The sequence below is a fragment of the Anopheles coluzzii genome, chromosome 2 (genome assembly GCF_943734685.1).
Source record: "Anopheles coluzzii chromosome 2, AcolN3, whole genome shotgun sequence".
Taxonomy (NCBI): domain Eukaryota; kingdom Metazoa; phylum Arthropoda; class Insecta; order Diptera; family Culicidae; genus Anopheles; species Anopheles coluzzii.
The window spans coordinates 13688981-13704277 of record NC_064670.1 but is presented as its reverse complement, the minus strand read 5'-3'; the positions used below and the strand labels follow the sequence as shown (position 1 = coordinate 13704277).

Here is a 15297-nt window from a genome sequence, read left to right as displayed (position 1 = left end):
TTTGTAAAGTTTCATTGAATGTTGTGAATACAGTTTTTGTTCTTGTTTATTATTATTATTATTATTATCCCAGGCCATCTTTTGATTACATTTTTTTCATCTTCTTTCTATTATTTACGCGAACAAACTAGGTACGAAAAATTATGATAAAAAGAATGTGGAATGAATATCATTAATACGGCACATTACTTCCTTCATCATCTCATATGGGGGGGCTTTTTTCGCTTTATACGCTGTGCCTACTATGCTGTGCCTCTGCAATACTATCTTTACCACGTTTGCCGATCCTCTCCTGCCCGCCGCCCCTCTCTCTGCCACCTGTTTTCCGACTAGTGCCAAGTGCCAAGATGGGGTGAACGTTACAAAACCATGTGGTGAGACGGCGCTGACACGTGTCTATCACAAAAGTGTCTGCAAATGTGTGCTATACTATACAAAAATATACGGGCGCACGGGTGCTAGAAAAGGACGATGCGAATGGATAGTAAAACTTTTGTTCAAACAGTGTAAATGTGTGCATATATGTAATCGACTTTTTACATGACAGAGTTACACCGTGCCAAACGAGATCAGCATGTAAAACAAACAAACAAACTGTGTAAATAAACAACAAATCAAAATAACAATTCGCACTTTTTCCCCCATTTTCGCCAACATTTGAATACCTTCCTTTCTTCTTCCTATTCAGCCATATTTTCCTATTATCCTTTCCCTTCCCTTGATACGAACTACAATTCAACGCGCGTCCGTTTGGTTACGGATATATAAGAGCAAAGGAATATATATAATAATAATAATTTAATACAAATTCGTGACTTCTCGAACCAACATGTACACATATACACAAAAGTAAAAGGGTGATGAAGATAAAAATGGGTGATAGAGGCAAAACGAGGACGTGTGTGTGTGTGTGTCTCTTTGGAGTGTTCACATTTATGGTGCCTTTTTCTTTTCCTCCTGTACGATGGCACATTGATTTAATGTTTTTTGTTTTGCTTTAACGTCTGGTTTTGGTCTAACTCTCTAAAAGTAATCTCTTTTGCAAAATCTGTTTTCCCGTTCGATTGTGGGTGCGGCGCTCTCGCCAGGGTGCGCTTTTTGCGTTTTGAAACGTCCACAAAACAGTACTTTTTCGCGATGGAAACGATCCCTTTACTCGGCCTCCATCTCTGCTTCTTTTTTTTACAAAAAAAAACACGCACCAACCGGGGACGGGAGCCCCTCTCTTTCGCTCTATTTCTCTCTCTCTTTCACTCTCTGAGAGACGCCGGAAAGCGTTTATGTTTGTATTAAAACTCACTCGATCTTTGGACCATGAGGAGGATAATTGCAATTCCCATACTGCCCATGGGATCCTTGAACCTTTTTCCTTTTCCGTTCCAACCGTAATCAAATTAAAACACGCTTTCACCCCTAACCAATCGACAACAAATTAGGTTGCCCGTGTGAGTGCGCGTGTGTGTGTATGTGACACCACATTGCAGCGGGCCAACAGCAACAACAAAACAAAAAACAACGAGCAAACTAATCCCGCTGTACATCCTTGCGCCGGTAGGCGGTCGGTTCCTTAATCGGTGACGCATCGCCACCCCCCAGCAGGGAGCCAATCTTTCGCGCTTCCGGTTCAATCAGCTCAACAACGGGCCGGATCGGAAGCGGATCCACCACGGTGGTCGTCGAAGTCGCCGTAGTCGGCTGCTTGCTCACGCCACCGGGCAGGGCGGCCGCAATGCGCGAGATCACCGTCGTCGTACCCTTGGCCGGTGTCATGCCGTGGCCGCTCAGATTGAACCGATTCTCCACCTCCTTGGTGGTGGCCTTGAACGTTTCGATCATCGCATTGCGGGTGCGCTCGATCAGCTCCGGGATGTCGTCGATCGTGAGGCCCTTCGTTTCGATCGGTGGCAGCGCGGTCACGATCACGTGCCCCGGGTTCATCACCTTGTTCTTGGTGTCCAGGAACGTGTGGTACGAGCTGTACACGACCGGCAGTATCGGCAGCTGGGCCCGAACGGCCACGTGGAAAGCGCCCTTTTTGAACGGGTGGATTTCGTTGGTGATGCGGCGCGTACCCTCGGGGAATACCCACAGCTTGGTGCGCTTTTCGATCAGCATCTTGGTGGACTCGTTCATTGCCGTTTGGGCGCGCTGCGCATGCCGCCGGTCGATGAAGATCAGCCCGGACAGCCAGGCGGCCAGCCCGAACGGCCAGGCGAAAAACAGTTCCCGCTTGGCGATCACCGTACACTTGTCCATCAGGTGCCAGAAGTCGAACATACCTTTTGAGGGGGAGAGAGAGAACAAAATTAAAATCAACGTTGCACACACACACACACACATACACGCACACTTACCTAAAATATCGAGTGAGCTTTGATGGTTGGCCACCATTACCATCGCCCGATCGGCACCCATGTGCTCGGCACCGCGCACCTCCCACTTCATGCTGATGATTGGCGACGCAAGGCGGCAGAATTTGCTCGCCAGTCTGTAAGAGTAAAAAGGGGGATAAATCATTGAAAAAATTACATCGAGTTCAAGGCGTACAGCCCCTTCGGGTTGTTTAGAAGAGCGATTGGCATATTTCTCCCCCCTAAATGCGGATTTTCTAATAAGAACATTATATCTCCAATTAGATAAAATAGTGTGCGCCGAGGCTCCTTGCACGGCTCACGCACAACAGCACGCACTTTACGAACGCAAACAAGGCAACCTAGACACCTAGCCGTGGCCATGGTTACGCCGCTGCCTGAGACGTGTGTTGAGCATCCTTAATAGCACCGGGCCCAGAGAACTGGTCGAAGAAGTATGTTCATTTGTCCAACCGGACGGCATGTTACGGCAGAGTTTGACAGGCCCGATAGCACACGTCCCTCTCGTACATGGGCGATAATAAATTGCCTCACTGTCTACTGGTACTAGGTAGGTGTCACTGGATCGAGCATGTCACGAAAATAATACTGCCTTCATCCTTAAAACGAGAGGCGCACACAGAGACGCCTTCTGGACGGTTCTCGCTGCTTAAGCGCGCGCGTCCGCCTTGACCTAGGATACATACGCAGATATTGGACGCCGCCAACCTCAGAGAAAGAGAGAGTGAGATAGAGAGGCAGCAACAGCGCGGAGTTGTTAATGCACCGGTATAAAAAGCGGGTCAAGCTAAACATACTCCCTCCTCCTCTCCTTTTCGCGTTATTGGTGCCCGCGTGTGTTTTTTTTCCTGCACCAAGCAGGCAGCGGTGGTCGCGGGGTGTGCGGATAATCCTTATCAACAACATCGGTAGCACACCGTAGCGCCGCACATCGCTAATTGCTTGGCGGGTGTGAATGGGTACCGTTGTTATGCTATCTATGTGGGCCATGCAAAGAGTTGTTAAATTGGCGTCCAAGTAGGCCTGCATTTTAGCCGGTTCTCAGCGTACGATCGAGAATGTGATCTTTTAGACTGGGCACACCAAGAGCAAAAGAGCAAATTTGCGTGGGCAAACGTTCTTAATTAACCGTATTAGAGTAGGATTGAACAAAAAGAACGTTCTTTAAAATCATACGCAAAGCCGCCTTTTGTGTGTCAGCCAATAAGGGGGCATGTGGCAGGGCAATTAGCGGCCACACTCTGCTGCCTTCTCTTATCATACCGCCCCATACGACACATAGTTATTTCGATACCATAATTATAATTATCTCCACCCTCCACTCCCCTTCTAATGCTTCCATTTTCTCTTAAAGCACCACTAACGCCCAAAGATAGCGTAAGCCCATTGTGACTTTAGCACGCGTCCACGCGTCCCCTATCCCAGGGAGGGGGGGGGGCAAGCAGCGTCGCCATTTACTTCTTTTATGATCATACTTTTTTGCTCTTGCTTCTGGAGGCACCCCATCATAAAGTGGGTGGTGATTTAATTCACATTTAAGCTGGTGGAACGTGTCGACAGGTACAAAGTACATCTTGGTGCACGCAGGATGGAACGGTAGCAGCTACTGAAGCTACTGGAACTTCCTTCTTCTGTGCCGCCCGAGCAAGGCCACTGCCCGGGGTATGTCCCCATGTCTATAAAAGACGCCCCCCCCCCCCCCCTCCTTATCACTTGGACGCGGTCGTGCGTGGTGGTGCGGGTGCATCATCGAGTGTGCCGACGGTTCGAGAACCGTCTGTGGCGGAATGTGTGGCATTAGACGTGTAAGAGAGCTTTGTGATGATGATGCGCCGCGCTGTCGTCATCGACGCCCCTACGGCTACTGTTGGTTGAACTCTTTCAGCTAAACATTTGTTCGATTTGATAAGCAAAAGAGCTAAGGAACTGGCTTGAAAATGGTCGGCACCATTTGCTGGTCATTAAACTCTCTACCTCTAACAACAAACGGGAACAATAATCGGGAATGGGGGGGTTTATTTAAACCGTCACCGTTTGATCTTCTACCTAAAGTAATCGGTGTTGTTTTGCTTGCTTGCTTGCGCACACCACTCTCGCTAATTCCTCCCACAAATCCCAATCATTCTCCTTCGCCTTAAGATTGCTTTTGTTTTATTGCACATAACCTTTGAGCGAGGAGGGCGAAGGAACACAGCCGGAACCCGAGGATCTAAAAACCAATCGCATTCTTCGGTTGGTAACGATAATAGAAGAGCAAGGTCCCAAAATAACGATACGGGGATACGATTGCGCACACTGGATGGGACCGAGATAACCGACTGCCTCAGAGATCTCCTCCTTTTTACGCTTTATTTTCTGCAAAATGCTATCACCAAACGATAACCATTCATTATCGGTGCTTCGAGGGGGGGGGGGGCGCAATTTATTATTTTGGGATTATTGTGGATTATTGTTACGCCGTCTCGCTAGCAAGGACGCAAACGGTGCTGCGCTGACGCCAACCGTTTCTGCGCACAAAGGTGGGCTCGTAACTAGAAACACACCAGAACTCAAAAGTGCATTCGTACGGAAGGGCGTCTTCGCGGCAGCAATGATAATGATATGGGCCAGTTGTGTGGGATTTAAACGTTATTGTATTTAAAGCATCGGTTCTGTTAATGCATCCCCATGATTGACGTAGGTAGGATGGATTGCATTTTTTGATTATTATTTTTGTTGGAAGATTATTGTTGATGCAACAGAAATAACTCCGGGCACATCGGGGGTCGTCGCTTGAATTGCGGGGTTGTATCCAGGCAAGATAAAAAAAAGGGAAACCTGTAAGATACACAGTGTTGTATCACTGCCCGCGGGTCATACCCTCCACAGGGGGTAGTAACCGGTACTTCGGAAGCTCCTATCTCTTTTCCGGCGAACCGTAAGCAAAGCCTTTTTATGCTGAGCTATGCACATTTCTTCCCTTCGCCCGGTGCAGCATTCTTTGCTGTGGCTTATTCCGAGTGGAAATGGAAACGTTTTGCTTGGGCTGGTAACAGTTCTTCGCTCTCTCTCTTTCTCTCTCACACACACAAGGGTGTGTTGAGTTGGGTGCATGTAGCCTTGAGCAAATGTCCCACGTCATAGCGTGTGTGGTACTTAAGCCAAACAAAAAAAAAAAGCAGTACTTTATCGACAAATGGCCAACGAGCGTTTTCCCAAGGCCACACGACACGTGCAGGCTGCCCGCCGGGTCTGTCTGGCCTTTAAGGTTGTGTCCGCCAAAACCACTGCGGAGTTAATGTTCAAGGTTGTTTGGGTACTGTTTGGCACTAGCAGCATCTGCTATCTGCAGTTTTTATGCAGTTAATTTTAGGCTTTAAATCTCATTAGAAGAAAAGCGGTACACCACAAAAAACGGGGCGCCTGAGGGTTGGCATTGTGGTGCGTTACGCAAAAGTCCAGCAAAATTTAGTGTTCATTGCAGGCAAATGAGTCGCTCGCGTTAATTTTAAATTAGCGGTAAAAAATAGCAAAGAGGATCATGCACTTCATTAACATGAAAGCATTATTTTGCAATCAAATTCGTCACATTGTTTCTGATTGCAAATTATGCTCCAACGCGTAATCTTGTGCGATCCTGCCGCTTGGTGAAGAGATCATACATTGGACGGGGGCATACCGATCGCATCTTTATGACATCCTCCTATGTGTCTGTGTGGCAGGCTTCTCAATTCATCAATCCAAGCAGGCGGTGTGTGTCTCGCTGTCTCGTGCTGCAAACGAGAACGAACCGCAACCGTGTTTCCATCGCTACCGCTTCTCCGATTTTTGAGCTTCCTTAACGAACCGAGAATTCCCCTAGTTCTTGCCGGGAAGAAAGTGATGTGCTGTTTTATTATCAGCAGTTCCGCACGGCCGGCACCGAACCGCCAAGCACTTGACAGCTAATTGAACCGAATTGAGTAAACATACCAGCACCAACACACACACGCGCGGAGCAGCCGCCGGTTCCCCCCCCCCATCAAAAACGACGCTATGCTCCATCCATTCATCGCAGATTTACTCTTTCGTCGCGACATCTAGATCGCGCGAACGCACGCATATGATGATCCACGCCACGGGCAAAACGGTCCCTCCTCTCCTCTCAGGGTACCGAAGGGGCGAAAACGACACAACGGCCCTTGTTTGAGTGTGTTTGTGTGTGTGTGTGCACGAGCGTACGGCGGTGTGGTTTAACATATAGGAATTACGGATCGGCGGGAGTGGGCCGCGACAAAAGCGCCCGAAGAGGATGGATTTGGGATGTGATTCAGTCGGCAATGCTGTGCGCAACGTGCCCCCAGCGGAAAGCGCTGTCCAGACAGATTGGTGCTGTGTGTGGGCTGCCCATGTTGAGGTCGTTTCTTTTTCGCACACTGTTGGTCGTTCGGCGTTCTACTTGAAGGAAGTACAAGGAATGCTTGCCTTCTTTTTTAATTTAGTTTACATTTTGTGAATTTCAGGTATGTTGTGGAACATCTGCTCCAATAGAAAGGTTCGTGAAAAAAATACAGAAAAAGAGAAAAAAAATGTTTAAATATTATACAGTCATTTTCAACCGTCATTATTAAGACTGGCCCCCTGAGAAAGTACACATCATCACGTTGGATCGTAGGTGGATGCCACTTCAGATGGCCCTTTGGCAATAAATGGCTCCCAGTGGGCACGATAAAGCGCGCCAAACACACCTCCTCCATTCTTGGCGATTGAATTGTCCCGGACACTGTCGGGTGTGGGTACGGGCGCGTATATGAACTACATCCCAATCATCTCGCCCTATCTTTCGCCCACCATGGTGGTACGAATTGATAAATGCAGCAGCACCACACTACCACACAACACTGTATCGCACACTCCTGACATACCAGCGGCAGTAGTGGCAAAGACGTACGGCCAGGTATGGGGAGGAGAGACCTGAGAGCACGAAGAAAACCACGATACGCCAAACGGAGCCACACGGCGCATATTTGTCCCTTCTCCCTCTCATCAATAAGCTGATTCATTGTGGAGCATATGCGTTGATGGGTTTGATGATAAGAATGGTCGGGGGCTTTGGAGGGCTGTAATTATACCGGACGATGTGTGTTTGTGCCGGTGTGTTGCTGCATGGTAATTGAAAATGGTCCAATGAAATGGCTAATTTTAGAATTTGTTTTAAAATAATAATCATGCTTCGCACGAGTGTGGCGGTGAAGGAAAAAAAAGGGGATTAAATGCCATCGATTGACATTTGGCTGAAAAGGTGAGATTAAACAGGGAGCGGTTAATAAGAACGAGCCGCCGTGTAGTTTGCACTGCCAAAGGTAAACATTTTGGGAACTGTACCATAAACAAACGGGATTCACTTTCATTTCCATATTTTTTTTGGTGTTGGACTGGTTTGCGGTGGTGAAAGAATTTCCAAACACACTACGGCACTTGGCACTTGGTAATTGTGTACATCGCAAGTGTGCGCCCTTGAGTGCCTGTCCGCTGGCTGGTATTAGATCGATACGTTTGCTAGCGCCAGCGTGTTTGTCTTCTAGCCATAAGAAGTCCCACACAGCTGTTTGGGGAGACACTTTCTGGGCACACTAGATGGCATTTCAGCTGAAAAAGTGCTAAAAGAAAACCAAAATTAAATCGTGCACACACTATTAATGTGCCTTTCACACAGCCAACGTCAACTGTCCCTTTCCCATGGAAATTGAAAGAAAAATCCTTTTTTGCCCCGCCTCCAATCGTAGTAGCATGTGTGAATCCGTCATCTGCAAAGGAAAGGGCACCAATTCCCCAAAGGACGGCCAGAAGTCCAATATCGATTACTGCGACGACACGTTCCGTGTGTCTATTTTCCCGGGGTCGTCGGTTTTTTCACAGCGTGTTTTCCACGCACCCTGCACGCACAGCTCTGCGCTATCGCTATCGGTGCCCACCTCTCGCTCTCTCTCTTCCTGCCACGAAAAGATGGAGCACGTTACAAAACGCATAGCGAAGGAAAAGCGGGTACCCCAGAACATCCTAGAAGCTTTTTCGCTCTCTACACTGCTACCCGCGCCGCACGCCTACTACTACTGTCTTGCGCCCATCTGTTTGGTGGTGTGTGGCTACTTACGTCAGGTTTCTCACATCGCACGGCCGGAACAGGAAGATGGGTATGAAAAAGAAGGAGTTCAGTATGACCACCGCGTAGTAGACGAAGATTTTAAAGTAGTACCGGAAGCGGCTCGACGTTTCGTAAAATATTGGCATCAGTATGATGGCACAGACGAGAAACAGCTCCGCGTAGTTGGACAACATTTTGGCGATGTACGTTTTTCTTGTTATTGTTGTTGCACTGTTTTCGTGTTTTTCTTGCTTTAAAAGCTGCTCCTTCGCACACTGTCCGTTCGCGGAAGGAGCGAGAAAAATCCCGGGGTGTTGGTTTGGGGTTTCGTTTGGTCACGCACGGACGGTGATGTTACTATTTGCCACCGGGTGCACTGGTTTTGCAATGGTGTTTTTTTTTCTTGTCGCGACGGAGGTGGAAAATATCAATCAACGCTTTTTACACAATGCTCCTGCAATCAATACACTGCTCACACACACACACATACTGACACACGCGCACATCTGATCAGCGAATTGCACTTCTGCATGCACACTCTGCCCGCAATTGTCAGCAAAAAGCAGCAAGCGTGGAATATTTAGTTCCACCGCACCCGCTTTTCGCACTTTTACACTACATTCGCCAAAATATCGATTCGTTGCACTGCACACGTTGGTTTCTTGCCTTTTTCTTGGGGTACGATCCTTGACGGCGAATGTCCTGACGGAAAGGCGATGCTGCGAATGTTGTATCAACTGTCGGTCCGGCACGGGCCCCCTAGCATGCTCGGGTCGATGTGGACGGGTACAATGCTGTACTGTTGGATCAGTGGCCGATTCTGGTAGAATACGTCCGATGTTTTCACTGCTGCGACTGTTTATTTACAGCATCGCAGGTCTATGTCCGCCATGCGTGCAGGTCGCTTGTGTTTTTCACTGGCTTATGGAGCCAAACCGATGTTGCTTCGCTTCGTGCGAAACCGACGTTAGAGCGGGTTGAACCTTTTGCGTAAGTGTGAAAGAGACGGGCTAACAATTCGAACCATCGGCATGCTTCACTCCTACGAAGCGGAGGTTTCCGGCCGAATGTTAACCCTTAGTGGTCAAGGGTTGATGCGAAAAATCAAAATGCTGTGTTCACAAATGATTTGATTCTTCTTAAAGGTTTATTATTTAAAAATGATTTATAATTAGCAGTTATCGGTCTTGGTTAATCATTATATAAAATTATTGCACGACTCCAAATGGCCTGAAATGCAAACAGAGATCGCTATTAAACATGTAAAATTGGATCGCATGGAAATATGATAATTATATTTGTGCAAATCTGGAATGTTCTGCAACATTTTGCAAGCAGAGTTTGTAATATTCAAGAGGGACAAAACGATTTCCAAAAAAGTTGCAAAATATGTTTCGAACTAGTTTTCGAAAATGTTTGACAATCAGCAGAATCCATTTTCGAGGCACCCTGTGTGAGCTGTCAAGGGGTTCTGCTCGCAAAATAATACGACGAAAAAACACCTCTTGAAAATGGCAGCGCTGATCAAGGGTATTAAACTTGCGGCCCAAATCTCGAACCGAAACCCAGCAATACTGTACACGAGCGTAAGACATCGTAAGTATCTTCCAAGATGAATGCGTTAAAGTGTAAATACAGTGTGGGGCGAGCAAATAGACTGAATCTTTTGCTACGCTAACTTTACGTAACTTCAGTGACAAGTGCCGGAGTGTCGCATAGAGAAGGACTTTGATTTGTTTACGTTTCATCCTGCGGGTGCGCTACTGTGCGGTGTACTGATAATGTAAATGCTCTCTTTTAGATGGCTGGAACAAAGACTACAAGCCTGGTAAGTTCCCCGAATCGGACAAGGATCGTGAAGCGGCCGCTAAAAAGTACGGCCTGACTACCGCCGAGTATCAGCCGTACCCGGACGATGGTCTCGGCTACGGTGACTATCCGAAGCTGCCGGACGTACCGGTGGAAGCACGCGATCCCTACTATCCGTACGATTTTCCGGAACTGAAGAGAAATCTTCATGATACAGTAAGTAGTGGAACCTTTTGCGCCCTGTTCCAGCAGAATAGTCGTTGTGTCATGATGCTTTGTTATTATTGTTCACTTGCAGCTCCACGCAGAGACCGATTTCTGGTCGGAGGATCGATTCGGTTCAGCGGAACCATTGCGCTACGAGATGAAGACCTATTGGTTAGCATTTTTGGGCGTTATGACCGGTTGCTTCGCGGTGTACTACTGGCTTGAAAATTACAAAATGTTCCGACCGGTGCTTGCCAAGCAGTATCCGCACGAAGGAAAGTCTCACTACACGTTCGACAAGAAGTAAGCCGGCTTTCGGTACTGGTTGGAGCAATAGTGCGAAATTTGCTAATATTGCATGCTGCTACAAACTCAGAGCAATGGAGAACATCCTATGAAAACGAACAGCCAGCAGAACAACCATCACTGCTGCCGCCGCGTGGTACTGGCACCGTATCCACTGGTTCTGGTCAATACAACAAAGTAGATTGAAACAATTGTTATGAGCGCTATGTAAATAAACACAAATTACAAAGCCCAATCGACGTAATGGTTGTATTTTCCTCATTTTTCATGACTTGAAATTAATGTTTACATTGTTCTAAATCAGCAACGATTTTTTTAGCACACGTGTTTTGGTCTAAAAACTGCTTCCCTGTTTGACAGTTCTGCTGCTCGAAAACAGTCGAGCAAAATTTCCGCTTCGATGACAGCAGAAAAGACGCGAACTCGGTGAGATTAATTGTTTGGGTTCAGCATTTTCAGAGTGCTTGTGAAAAATTGGTCTCAAATCTTGAAAATAAAACTTTAAAACTGGATAAGAAGTATCTTGCACGTATAACTCCTGTCGCCATCTTCAGATTAACGGCAGTTTGCTTGTGTTCTAAACCGTAAAACACCAAAAAGGACGAACCGCATTTTAGCTCGCTGTGCAACCTTGGCTTGTGTTTACGCTAAAGACATACTGCCGAAGCGATGGTACCAATCGGGGGTCCTGTAGGACACGGTGGACATCCGATTCACATACCGACTCCAATACAAACTGCTCCTCCACCGTCACAAAGTCAGCATGCACCATCCAGTCAGAACCGGCAATCACTATCGGTGGTACGTATTGGCACACTATCGTAGCCGTAGCATATTGACTAACTCATTGTTTTGTTTTTCCAGAAACCAAACTACACCCTCAAGTTCACCCTTGCCGGACATACCAAGGCGGTGTCGGCGGTAAAGTTCAGTCCGAACGGTGAATGGCTTGCAAGCTCCTGTACGTATGCACCTACCGTACCTTCCTTCCTACCGGTCCTTCACACTAACAAAACTTCCCTCTTTACCTCCCTTTCCCTTGCAGCGGCCGACAAGTTGATCAAAATCTGGGGCGCCTACGACGGTAAGTTCGAGAAGACGATCTCCGGCCACAAGCTCGGCATCAGCGATGTGGCGTGGTCGAGCGATAGCCGTCTGCTCGTGACGGCCAGCGATGACAAGACGCTGAAAATCTGGGAGCTGAGCTCGGGCAAGTGTCTGAAAACGCTGAAGGGCCACACCAACTACGTGTTCTGCTGCAACTTCAACCCGCAGAGCAATCTGATCGTGTCGGGCAGCTTCGACGAGTCCGTGCGCATCTGGGACGTGCGAACGGGCAAGTGTTTGAAGACGCTGCCCGCACACTCCGACCCCGTGTCGGCGGTTCACTTCAACCGGGACGGGTCGTTGATCGTATCGTCCAGCTACGATGGGCTGTGCCGGATCTGGGACACTGCCAGCGGCCAGTGTCTGAAGACGCTGATCGACGATGACAATCCGCCGGTATCGTTCGTGAAGTTCTCGCCGAACGGCAAGTACATTTTGGCGGCAACGCTCGACAACACGCTTAAGCTGTGGGACTATTCGAAGGGCAAGTGCCTGAAGACGTACACCGGCCATCGGAACGAGAAGTACTGCATCTTTGCCAACTTCTCCGTCACCGGTGGCAAGTGGATCGTGTCGGGCAGTGAGGACCACATGGTGTACATCTGGAACCTGCAGAGCAAAGAGATCGTGCAGACGCTGCAGGGCCACACGGATACGGTCCTCTGTACGGCTTGCCATCCGACGGAGAACATCATTGCCTCGGCTGCGCTCGAGAACGATAAAACGATAAAGCTTTGGAAGAGCGATACGTAGAGTGGGAGACGATAGAAGCGGAGTTAGTTGCGGTGCGAGGAGAACCTTCTTCACTATCGTTTAAGGGTAAATTCATAAACCAGAACAGTAAGTAGACGGTAGGCGATGCGGACAGTTGTAGCGAGGTAAGAAAGATTCAGGATGGTTTTATAAGACTTCGACATCTTGTGTATAATAATATACAAACTAAACGTGCATGATAATGATACAACATATATAAGGAAACGACACCGTGTTGAGTGGTTTATAGCGCACACGAAACAGGAAAGAAATATGTTTAAAAATTATTGCCGTACTTTTAAAATTTCACTTTGAGCAAAACACTCCCTCCTTCCACGTAACAATGCCATTTATTTTGCTGAAAGTAGTTTTGCTGCGCCAATGGGCAATAAAAAGCCAACTCGTTATCGTTAACCATAAATTACAAGCAGCAGCCAAAGAACGGCCGCTAATCCGTTGATTCGGAGAGGGGGTTTCTCTGTTCCCCCTCTCCCAAAAAAAAAAACAAATAAGCCAAAATTATGCGTGAAAGTGTCGATTATGGGAACTCCATTGTTTGCCGGAGCCAGCATATTTTCGTCAGCCTGTTTACAGCTGACAATTTTGCACAGCGTATTTCATAAAACCCAACGGCCAGTAGTGATTTGGCAGTGTTGTTGCACGTTTACCACATGGAAGGGTGTTTCTTCAGCGGGTTGTATAGAGCGGCACATCTACCGCTAATTGATGCTCTCCATACAATTCCTTAACCCTGCGCGACAGAAAGCGAGAGAGTCAATCAAACGCAGTTAGTAGCGAACGAAAACAAAAGTATCCCCAAGAAAAGTTTCACTTTCATTTAAACCCGCGAGCCCCATTTTTGTTTGGAGCATTAAACGCGCTTCCGTGCCTGATCACCGACCACCGATCAGTGTTCGGTGGCACTGGGTTTTGTTTGGGGATCTCTTTCAAAGCAACGTGGACTATGGGAAAGATAAAAAAGGGAAGTTTCGATCGATTGAATAAAAACTCTACCCCTTACTAATAAATGGAAGCGATCGCGATTGTCCACTTTTTGGGCATCGCATTGTCCGGCACAGAAATGGATGGTTTCAGTAATTACACCACTGCGGGTATCACAGCACCATCGTTTTACTAACTCGATTTATGGTTTAAATTGATCCCTTAGTCTTGTTTCTTTTTGTCGTACCAACAATGAGCGGGAAAACAGAGCAACATCTAGCAACAAAAAATCCCAACCTGAGGAAATGAGGCGTGATTTATTGGGAGACGTGAAGACGAGAGCGCGCGCGCGCGCGTAAGGCACGTAATAAACGCATTATGCACTTTACCATTCTGCTTCCATTGCTGCGCGCGGTACGGAGGAATTGGAGCTAGTTGCAATCCACCAGGTAGCGATATGATCGCGATCACAGCCACTTTCCGTTTCGGGCTGTGTTTGGGCTAATGGAGTTATTAATTTATTTCATTGGAGTTGCTTGCTCTTACTTCCGATTTTTTAGCTCAGCCCCCCCTCAGGCAAGATTGTGCAATTTGTACGGAGAGCGCTTGAACGGTGCCGATTACGGTTGGGTTCGGGGGAAAAAAGGGAGTAAAGTAGCTACCAATATTGGATGGGAGTGATTTAATACTGACGTAAGATCGTAACGGAGAACGGTGATCATGATCGTACTATAAATCCGCAGCAAAGGGGGTAAATTTTCAGGGGATCTTTATCGATCGAGACATTTCGAGATCATTGTTTTTTTTTTCTTGTTAGCAAAAAATGAAGATGTTTTAATCTAGAAGCTTTACATAAGTGATCTTTTCTAAGTACTGGTTTTGCGGTTTTGGGAAAGCAATTGTCGCATAATTAAGGTCGCTGTTAGCAATCGTTAATTAAATCGTTTTTGTACCAGTGACAACACTAATTACCTTCACTGACTCTTACGACATTAATTAAGCAATGTTTGTGAAGTAACGGCCTACAGAATAGAGACAAAAACTGTTTTTCCAAATAGACTAAAGCTATGCTAAAAAAACAATACCTTGATATGTACCTACAAACCACATATTTTGATTATGTAAATTGTAATAACTTTTTCTGTAGGTTGGCAATCATTTGATCCTATTTATGACCTAGCGGCAAACTCAGCACTGCATCATTCTGATTTCTTATAAAACATAATTTAAAAATATGTTTACAATGTAACCAAAAAAAAAACATTAAAATGTAATGTTTATTTGTACCACTTACTATCACGTCTCCATGCCCATGCATGGGTTTCGGTAGCATTAATTAAAACTCCCTTCCGCAATGCAGCCGCTGCTTTGAATAGGTGTCCACCCATCGTTCGTCCGCTCGCTCGCCTGCGCCACACCTGTGCTCTACATAATGGCCTCAATTATCGGACAGGAAAAGCGGCACCGCTCCAGCAAAGGCAAAAGATCCACCAGCAGTCAGCACCAACGGGGGAGAAATTCGCGCAAAAAGCGCGCTCAACCCCAAAACCCGCTCCCGAGGAGAAAGACCGAGCAGACGACACCGACACGATAAAACCTAGCAAGTGAGAAAACGAGATCGAAAGCGGGTGGAATTCCGAAGGTCATTGGCCCGAAGTGGAGGTGGGCCGGGGGTGTCGTGTGGTGGCCATCAGGTGT

General features: G+C 47.2%; 3 protein-coding genes across 3 annotated transcripts; 2 read left to right on the top strand and 1 right to left on the bottom strand.

Annotated features, from left to right (window-relative positions):
• Nucleotides 1-227: 227 nt before the first annotated feature.
• LOC120949404 (1-acyl-sn-glycerol-3-phosphate acyltransferase alpha) lies at nucleotides 228-9425 on the bottom strand. The gene is made up of 3 exons (XM_040366660.2): nucleotides 8485-9425; nucleotides 2355-2488; nucleotides 228-2279 (listed from the first exon to the last, which is right to left on the bottom strand). Exons 1-3 carry the CDS (start codon nucleotides 8667-8669, stop codon nucleotides 1525-1527), a joined length of 1074 nt encoding a protein of 357 aa, XP_040222594.2. The 5' UTR covers nucleotides 8670-9425; the 3' UTR covers nucleotides 228-1524.
• A 504-nt stretch (nucleotides 9426-9929) lies between these two features.
• On the top strand, nucleotides 9930-11032 carry LOC120951630 (NADH dehydrogenase [ubiquinone] 1 beta subcomplex subunit 8, mitochondrial). Its single transcript, XM_040370431.2, has 3 exons — nucleotides 9930-10071; nucleotides 10277-10500; nucleotides 10583-11032. Exons 1-3 carry the CDS (start codon nucleotides 9987-9989, stop codon nucleotides 10796-10798), a joined length of 525 nt encoding a protein of 174 aa, XP_040226365.1. The 5' UTR covers nucleotides 9930-9986; the 3' UTR covers nucleotides 10799-11032.
• Nucleotides 11033-11210: 178 nt separating this feature from the next.
• Nucleotides 11211-12887, top strand: LOC120951539 (WD repeat-containing protein 5). The gene is made up of 3 exons (XM_040370314.2): nucleotides 11211-11598; nucleotides 11662-11758; nucleotides 11843-12887. The coding sequence occupies exons 1-3, from the start codon at nucleotides 11467-11469 to the stop codon at nucleotides 12655-12657; spliced, it is 1044 nt and encodes a 347-aa protein (XP_040226248.1). The 5' UTR covers nucleotides 11211-11466; the 3' UTR covers nucleotides 12658-12887.
• Nucleotides 12888-15297: the final 2410 nt, after the last annotated feature.

What these genes read in the sequence shown, in the direction of transcription:
- LOC120949404 (XM_040366660.2), bottom strand. Translation starts at nt 8,669, where the DNA reads ATGTTGTCCAACTACGCGGAGCTGTTTCTCGTCTGTGCCATCATACTG. An exon ending in TGCGATGTGAGAAACCTGAC is followed by an intron (nt 2,489 to 8,484) that starts GTAAGTAGCCAC and finishes TTACTCTTACAG; the next exon opens with ACTGGCGAGCAAATTCTGCC. An exon ending in AAGCTCACTCGATATTTTAG is followed by an intron (nt 2,280 to 2,354) that starts GTAAGTGTGCGT and finishes CCCCCTCAAAAG; the next exon opens with GTATGTTCGACTTCTGGCAC.
- LOC120951630 (XM_040370431.2), top strand. Translation starts at nt 9,987, where the DNA reads ATGGCAGCGCTGATCAAGGGTATTAAACTTGCGGCCCAAATCTCGAAC. An exon ending in GTACACGAGCGTAAGACATC is followed by an intron (nt 10,072 to 10,276) that starts GTAAGTATCTTC and finishes GCTCTCTTTTAG; the next exon opens with ATGGCTGGAACAAAGACTAC. An exon ending in AGAGAAATCTTCATGATACA is followed by an intron (nt 10,501 to 10,582) that starts GTAAGTAGTGGA and finishes GTTCACTTGCAG; the next exon opens with CTCCACGCAGAGACCGATTT.
- LOC120951539 (XM_040370314.2), top strand. Translation starts at nt 11,467, where the DNA reads ATGGTACCAATCGGGGGTCCTGTAGGACACGGTGGACATCCGATTCAC. An exon ending in ACCGGCAATCACTATCGGTG is followed by an intron (nt 11,599 to 11,661) that starts GTACGTATTGGC and finishes TTGTTTTTCCAG; the next exon opens with AAACCAAACTACACCCTCAA. An exon ending in TGAATGGCTTGCAAGCTCCT is followed by an intron (nt 11,759 to 11,842) that starts GTACGTATGCAC and finishes TTTCCCTTGCAG; the next exon opens with CGGCCGACAAGTTGATCAAA.